Raw genomic sequence first — 8,895 nt, forward strand, 5'->3', positions numbered from 1 at the left:
ACAAAAGTAACCTGTTCCTTTTGACGGGATATTTTTTTAAAAAAAAATAATAATCTATTTTTGACATAAATATCTTTTAATATATTAATTATTTACACATGTTTTAATAAAAAATATTATTTTTACGAGAAAAAAAATGAATATATTTATTTTTATCTAAAATAGGTATTTTTTAGTATTAAAAAAAGTTAAGGGTTAGATTTATAAAATGATGATGATCTCATCCCTTTTAATCAAATAACCCATCTCATATATCTCGTAAAATTTGTTCTACTTCATGTCTTAAGCTGCAATCATTCTTCTCTGTTGGGAAACAATCCAGAAAATTTGGATTAGAAGTTCAAACAAAAAATTGAATTTATAGAACATTACATGTTGCCTGGGCACCCATTTCAACCCTATTTCAGATGCACACACGTAGATTATTAAGCTTATGGAAAATCAGAATAGAAGATAGAATAAAGAATGGATGGATCCAAGGCTGTAATTTACTGATAAACCAATAGGGGGTTACTATTTAACAGGAGACCAGTTCATACTATAAATTTATAAATGGCATTTAGATACAAGGACCAAGCTCAATTGTACATCCAAAGAAAGAGAAGCGACCAGAAATCAGCAGCAGATAAAAAAAATTCTCCCATTACAAGAAAAATACCTATTTATCAGGAGAGGAGATGCAAAATTCCATGAACAGGCAGGCACCCACCATGCATTAGCACTAAAAGCTCCAATCCATTTGACCATCTGTCCACAAAATATACCCTTCATTACTAGAGAAATCTTCCTCAAGCAGTACCAAAGCTAGTAGGGTGACACCAAGCAATCCAATCCAATTGAATCATAGGGGGTTAAAAGAATCTCATCAACTTGCTTTTGGAGGTTTCAACAATCTCAGATTCATCTTCTGGCTTTGATTTCTCTCTAACCCAAGACGACACCATCATCACAGTTCCCTTCTGGATCTAGGGGTGGAAGAGCCCATCCGGGAGCTTTGGACCGGCTGGGTTTCAGGGTCATATTTTTGGGAAGCAAGATAGGTCAGGGCAGTGACTACATCTGCTATAAGGGGCCGCATGTTAGGCTGCTCCTGAACACACATTGCAGCCACAGCAAGAGCCTGGTACAAACCTCTTAATGGGTATTGGCCATGGAGCATTGGGTCAGCCATCTGTGAGAATTTCCTTCTATCCTTGAATAAAGGCCGTGCCTGCAAAGGGGAAGCAGCATTTAGCATTTAGAGAAGGTCAAACACGAAACATAGGTTTTTCTTTTGGTAGAGAACTGCAAGTGCATCAAGAAACCGAAACTATCAAAATTGGATTTGCAAGTGCATAGAATAATGCGAATGGTAAAATTGGCAGGGTGTGAACAAGCTTCTGACAGCTAAGCCTTGGATGTGGGAGAGGTGAATTCCAAGGAGTTTTTTCCACATCACCGAACTCTGGCCCTGTGTAGTGGCTTATGCACAATACAGTCAACCTCAACCCAAACATGTCAGAGTCTCCCAAATTCAACAGAATCAACCATCTCCACAGAGGAATGATTTTACAGTTGTTCAATGATCAGGAGTAGAGATTGTCCACAGAGATCCTATTGTCAAATTTGAGTTCAGAATTGGGTATATCTATACAAAGTTTATACTGGGGAGCATGTCAGAGAAAGAAAAACAATGTACATTTGAACTTGAAACAAATAAAAGAATCCAGTTATTGTCTTCGATTATAAATTTATGCACATCATTATGTAGAGATGCCATGATTTTTTTTTTTTGATAGGTATGTAGAGATGCCATGTAATGAAGGTATACACATTATTTAGAAAAGTAAAAATGATGGTGTTGCAAACATTTAACTTGTTGCCAAGACCAATGTAATTAGTATAAATTTAGGCATAAAGCAGATTGAATCCCCCAGTGAAACAATTAAGATAAAGGAACTGCGATATTCATGTTTAAATAAGTGGAACAATAAAAGTATGCAAGTGAAGAAGGGAGTTTCTCACCCATGCAACCAAATTGTGTTCCCCAGCAGCTTTTGAATTGTCAATTGCTTTTCTTCCAGTGATGATTTCCAGAAGAACAACACCAAAGCTATAAACATCTGATTTTAACGTAAGTTGACCTGTCATTGCATATTCTGGTGCACAATATCCATAGGTCCCCATCACTCTAGTTGACACATGGGTCTTATCCCCGACTGGACCCAATTTTGCCAAGCCAAAATCCGATAACTTTGGATGATACCCTTCACCAAGTAAAATGTTTGAGCATTTCAAATCACGATATATGACAGGAGGGCTTGCTTTGTCATGCAAATACTCCAAGCCTTTTGCGGCACCCGCAGCTATTTTCATTCTTGTATTCCAGTCGAGTCGTTTTTTATCAGGTGGAAGGTCTGGCATGTATAAGCATGTGAGGAAAACAAAGTTACTATGATTTGCCAAAAGATGCCACTAACAGGTAGAGAAAGCCATTACAACATTCAAATAGGAAACACAAGCAGCTAGCACCTTAACTTTAGACCAAAACCACGGCTTCTTAGGCAACTAAGGTTAACACATTTCACATGCAATTGTGCAGGCTGGCAACAGATTTGCAGCTTGGGATATTGCCAATACTAAAAAGTACCATGATCAGATGATTTTGGATCATCTATTAGAAATCTATCTTGAGCATATCATTCACAGACAGACAGGAAAAATCCTGCATTAAACTAAAGCAGTAAAAATCATGTAATTCCAAAATCATCTGATCATCCTCATTTTTCAATGCTAATCTCTTTAGGGGAAAGCATAAACTGTCAGCTCTAAAGCTGTAAATGGTGGCTGAATGCACAAGGAATAAGGTACTTCTAGTTGCCCCAATGCTAGGGTTCAAGATTTTATGGTATCAAAATAATTGAATTAAAACTGCATATACCATGTAGATGGTCTTCCAAAGATCCTAATGCCATGTATTCGTAAACCAAGAGTCTCTGATCTCCATCAGCACAATAACCAATTAAGTTAACAAGGTTAGGGTGGTGCAGCAGGCTTAACATCAATACTTCGACAAGGAATTCTCGGTTCCCTTGGAGTCCATTACGATCAAGTTGCTTGATAGCTACGATCTACACCAAACAAAATAACAAAATTTAAGTCTTACCACTGACATTGCATACATGGACAAAGCTCGATTCAGAATTACCAGAAACATATTTAAAGTTCAACACAAAAAATCAATGAAGAAATCCCATCATTAAAGAAATCAAATTATCAACATTATGAGCAGGACAATCCTAAGCATAACAAAGTGTGGTATCAACATCTGTTTTAGACAACGAGTTATGTTCTGTGCAGTCAAGACGCAAATATGCATCTGGTGCACCATGTCTGGGTGGCTGATTTTCAGAATCTGAGAGCTCAGGAGACAGCTGCAGTATCAGAGTGTATAAATTTTTTTTTCCTGGCCACTGACTTAACTTTAATTTTTCTATAACATCGCTTGCTAGACATTGGTAGGCCCCTCGTTTTGAAAAATCCATGTAGTAGAATGATGTATTAAGAATGTATTCTTCATAATTTCTAGTGAACTAGCAATCTGTTTCCCCCTTACTTGGATATATAAATATAATGCAGGTATGCTTTTGACATCGCTTGCTAGACATTGGTAGGTCTCTCGTTTTGAAAAATGCATGTAGTAGAATGACTCATTAAGATTGTATTCTTCATAATTACTAGTGAACTAGCAATCTGTTTCCCCCTTCCGTACTTGGATAAATAATGCAGGTACACTTCTGACAGTAGATATGCCAGAAACTTCCATTTTCTTTTTTTTCTTTTTTTTTTATTTACTTATAAATATAAGCAAACATATATAAATAAAAAAGGCATGAAAGGGGTGGTATCTGTGGAAATAGCACACATACATGGACCGTGCAAAGGAAACTCTTCTATGTGGCAGCTCCATCCCAACCCATAAGCACACCAATTTTGTCTAATGCCTTGACAAATTGTTAAGTGTGTATGTAATAACCATTCAGTAGCCATGACTTCAATTTGTATATTCTAACATTTAAGATCTGATAAACTTGACAAACCTTATTAGTACTCTCCAATCGCCCTTTATAGACTCTGCCAAAACCCCCTTCACCCAAAAGACATTCTGCTCTGAAATTCTTTGTTGCAGCTGCCAATTCACGAAATGTGAATGTATGTGCTGCAATGTGATCTGAGCCTCCATCCTTGGAGGCATCCTTCCTTCCATCTACTGACGAATTAACCTTCAACCTTTCTGAAAAGAAAAAATGGAACAAACTGTAATCAAGGCTATCTATGTAACAAACAAACAAACAAACAAACACGAGTAACAACAAAAAAAAAGTACTATGTAAGTAACAACAAACACAAGTGTGGAATATATTCACCTAACAGGAAAATGGACGACACATAATTAAAATCATAGAAAGCAACAAGGTATATACAAAAGACAAAATAAAGTCCCAAGAAGTATTGTGATTTAGATTTTTCCAATCATGCACAACAGATAAAAAAACGCCTTCGCCCAAAATAATACACATATTTCTTTCTTGTCTACACCGTTCAACACCATTCGTTATGGAATATAATTGGATAACGAAAGCTTTGGACCTTGGCAAAATTCTAATACTCTTTTATGGCAGCCTGACCTAAAAGAATGGCACAATATTCACCTTATTTAAATACAGGGCATGCCTATCAAAATCTAAATTGAACCTAAACCGAGAAAAAAAATTAACTATTCCATGATCCTTCACTTAAAACCTGCACATAAATGCTCTATTTGGTTGCTGAAGAAAAAAGAAAGGGGCAAAAAAAGAAGAAGGAAAACAAAAGAAATTAAAAGGTAAAAATCTATGGTTTTTATTATTTTGAAACCCCGACAGAATACAAACCAAGATTCAGCTGGCCGTAGTACAACTACATTGGCTTAATTAAGTGGAGGTTTTCAATTCCTTTGAAGCCATCACAACATAAAATGCTACATTCAAACTTTTTCTTTTCTTTTCCTCAGTTTTCTGAGAAACCAAACCGTGGGTGAAATTAAGAAATTTACTTTCATAAACAAATGATAGTCGAATAAATGGAATATGAAGCAATTACATAAGCTAAATTCACAATAAGAACAACCCCATTACTTAAACCAACAATTGAAGCCAATCCAACACTGATAATCAAAATTGTAGAAACCCCACAAACCCAAACGAATCCTAATGAAAACAACTTAGAAAACCCACGAAATCTTCACTCAATGCCAACATTCAAGCCAACTCATGTCAGATTCAACCAAAAGATAACCTTGCTTTAACCGTAGGGGCGAAACTGCAAAACTTTTCTCAAACCATTTTCCGTGAAATCAAAGCAGATCGAAACACTAAGAACTACCCACATAGAAATGATCACAGCAATTCAAAAATGGCATGGTCGTGATTGATTTTAAGCAAATCAAGCAGACCCAAATGCATAAAAATCAACCCAGAACACCCCGTGACAGTGTGGGGATGTGCTTGGTATTTGCACAGTAGTTCTGATGGAATCACCTGAAGTGGATGGGATCTGATCCTTGGAGTTCTTTTCCTGATTCTTCTTCCCTTTTTTGTTTGATTTTCCAGCGCAGGGAAAACAACCCATCAATTTTCTCTCACTTTCCTGAAGAGCAAACACACGAGAAAGAGAGAGAAGACGAGAGAGCCACCAAAAAGCAAACCAAACACGACTTGAGACAGAAGAGAGAGAGAGTGTGTTAAATTTCAGACACAGAGCTCTCTCTCGTATATAGTGGTCTTTTTTGCAGTATGGTCCCCGTGAATTTGCATAATTTCAAAGAACCCTAAGGGCATATTGGGCACGGAAATCATCTTTGGAAAATTGTCTTCCACAATGAGAAAACCAAAAAAAAACCCAATGAATTTGAAAATGAAAATAAATATTTGAGAATCTTGTCCTATTTAGAAAATTAATATATTTTAATTTTTAAATAGTTTTTGTTTGTTTGGATACAATTTTTGATAACATATTAAAAAGCGCAAAAGAAATATAAAATTGAAAATTTCACCTTCCATTTTTTTTAATTTTAAAAAATATACAAGAATATCCTCACTTTTTTCTTACAAAAATAACATTTTCTTTTAAAATATACATGTAAATAATGAAAATGTCAAAAAGCATTTATATAAAAAAAATATGTACCTCTTCAAGTTCAAAAATTAGAGATGTTAATTTTACAAATTTGGGATTTTTTTCATCCATTTTAATAAATTAATTCTACAATTATTTTTATTTTTATTTTCAAAATAAAAAGAAATAATGTTAACTTTTATGATTTTAAAAACGGTTCCAACAAATTTATTATTCCAAATCTTAAAATTTTTGAAAAAAAAATTCAAATCTATAAGATAAATTTATACCTTTTGCACAAAGTATTATACTTTTTTATACAATGTTTTTTTTATTTTAAAAACCAAAAAAGAAAAATATCTAAAACAGATACTGAGATTCACTTTTATATCTACTATTGAAGATTATTTTTTATTTAGAAATCTTTAAAAATTAGGATAAATCATTATTATTATTTTTTTTCCATATCTAATTTGTTTCCCATCATTCATAATTAATTTATTGCCCTTTTTGTACTTAGTTGTAGGATTACCTAATAATCATTTGCCCCATGATAATTAAGAGGAGTGATTTCAAAAAAATAAAAAATAATAATGATATTACTTTTTCTCTTTGATTACAATATTATGACTCCTCAATGTGTTAATTTTATCAAAAAGTCATTTCACTGGTTTTTATTTTGGAACAAATAATGAAATTATTTTCATCACTTTAATTTTAGATAATATATCACCAATAAAATCATTTTGAGATGGACTACAAATTTAATTTAGGATAGCGGAATAGATTAAATTAGAGTTTTTTTTTTTTAATTACAAAATGATGAAAATAGTGGGAGTTTTAGAAAGAGAAATTTAAGTGTTATTTTTAAAAAATAGTTTTCTATTTTTCAAAATAAAAAAAAAACAGAAAAATATGTTTCATGATCAAGAAATAGAAAATAGTTTTTTTTCTTTCTTAAAAATTTAGAATAAAGTGTTTTTAAAAAACACGTAATAGTTGTTTTCACTTGTTTTTTAAGAGTTATTTGAAGAAAAATAATTATATAAATATAAAGAATGTCTACAAATAAAGCATTATATAAGAAAATTATTTTTAGAACATATTTAAAAAAAACAAGTTTATAGATGTTTTTAAAAATAGTTATGAAATTTGATTTTTGAAAATTATTCTTTATATTTTTTTTAAAAAATAAAAGTTTATTTGGGAACAAAGTGTTGTGCTAGCAAAAGCTTTGATGCTAATAATGTTAGTTAAAGAATACAAAGATAAAACAATTATACATACGGTACACGAGGTTTTAACGTGGTTCGACCAACCATGCTTACGTCCACGAATGAGAGAGAATTATTCCACTATACAATAGAGAATATTACAGAGGACAGAACCAGATACAACTATTGAGTTCCCAAAACATTTCATGTTTCCTTAATCCTTGTATCCATACCCTATTACGATCTTTCTCGCTCCACCGAGTACTTCCCGTTTTTCCTCACATCTCTATCCACCTCGTATAGTCTCTATAGGTTCATCTCTATCTCATAACTTTTCCCCTTATGACCTAAAATATTTATAAAGTTATTTCCAACAACCTTCCTTATTTTATAAGGAAGTCTAATACTACAATAATATATCAACTTATAAATATTATATATAATATTCTTTACAAAAAAAGAATCTATATTAATTAGGAATTTTGGACACTTCCTAACATAGAGCATGTTCTCAACATATTTTTTTATATATAAAAAATTTGTTTGATTTGAAAACTTTAAATGTTTTCAACTTGTTTTATACATTTCCAAATGTTTTTTAAAAATAAAATTTGTATATTTTACTTTATTTTAATTATTTTTAATATTTGCTCATTATTTTTTTTAAACAATCCTAATAAATAAGTAAAAGTAATTAAAAACAGTTAAAATATTTTTCCTAAAAATACCTTATTTTTCATTTAATTTTTTTTATTAGTTATAAAATATATTTTTCTAGCTCTTTACTCTCCAAAATAGAAAACTGCACCATAATTTTATGAATTTGTTCTTTATCATATTTATTAATCTTAATAAAAATATGGGAAAATATATTGGAAAAAAAAATAGCACTTTTTTCCTTCAAATGGTAGAAAATAGTCAGAGATTCTTATTTACTAAAAATGGTGAAAAAGTGCAATAAAAATTGAAAAAAAAATAATTAAAATGGTATATGCAAAGATGAATGCTGTGGATACAAATGTAATTTCCTTTTTACAATCTAATCATATATGCATATTCATATATGCTAAATAGTAGAATGAATGGAGGAAACAAAAACATTGGGGATATATCTCAATAATTTCAAAGTACAAGGGCAACACTGCAAATCCCTGTTTTGTCTGCGGAAATTCCTTTACTACAAACCAAGCATCAACCCATACTCCGGGCACTCACATTCGGGCACTACCATAGTGAAAAGACGATACAGGACCCATTAACAATTCATTATCATCACCCAGCATGACGGACAAAATTGTCTCTTCACTTGAAAAGAGGAGCCCCAATTCACCATGTTGGTGTTATATTTTCACTTGTTAAAATAATAATAATAATAAAATAAATATTCTAATTTTAGAAACATGCTTTGTGGCGAGCGTTAAACTCGAGGCTTGAAAGAGCCGTTTTTCTTTCGTCCGAAGTCCAAACCGCGTTTTAGGGATTTAATTTTTTTTTTTATTTTACAAAAACAAAATGCTTTTTAAAAATATTTTATTATTTTATGTCA

General features: G+C 32.2%; 1 protein-coding gene across 1 annotated transcript; it reads right to left on the bottom strand.

Annotated features, from left to right (window-relative positions):
- Positions 1-466: 466 nt before the first annotated feature.
- Positions 467-5,745, bottom strand: LOC117929058 (probable serine/threonine-protein kinase PBL7). The gene is made up of 5 exons (XM_034849246.1): positions 5,559-5,745; positions 4,080-4,273; positions 2,921-3,110; positions 2,005-2,396; positions 467-1,210 (listed from the first exon to the last, which is right to left on the bottom strand). Exons 1-5 carry the CDS (start codon positions 5,647-5,649, stop codon positions 947-949), a joined length of 1,131 nt encoding a protein of 376 aa, XP_034705137.1. The 5' UTR covers positions 5,650-5,745; the 3' UTR covers positions 467-946.
- Between the last annotated feature and the right edge of the window lie 3,150 nt (positions 5,746-8,895).

This window comes from Vitis riparia, chromosome 13 (assembly GCF_004353265.1).
Source record: "Vitis riparia cultivar Riparia Gloire de Montpellier isolate 1030 chromosome 13, EGFV_Vit.rip_1.0, whole genome shotgun sequence".
Classification (NCBI taxonomy): domain Eukaryota; kingdom Viridiplantae; phylum Streptophyta; class Magnoliopsida; order Vitales; family Vitaceae; genus Vitis; species Vitis riparia.

Bases quoted from the DNA above. Each gene is read 5' to 3' on its own strand.
- LOC117929058 (XM_034849246.1), bottom strand. From the start codon at position 5,649: ATGGGTTGTTTTCCCTGCGCTGGAAAATCAAACAAAAAAGGGAAGAAG. The intron at 3,111-4,079 runs GTTTGTCAAGTT...TGTTTGGTGTAG, and splicing joins GATTGGAGAGTACTAATAAG to ATCGTAGCTATCAAGCAACT. The intron at 1,211-2,004 runs GTGAGAAACTCC...TCCCCTTTGCAG, and splicing joins AACACAATTTGGTTGCATGG to GCACGGCCTTTATTCAAGGA.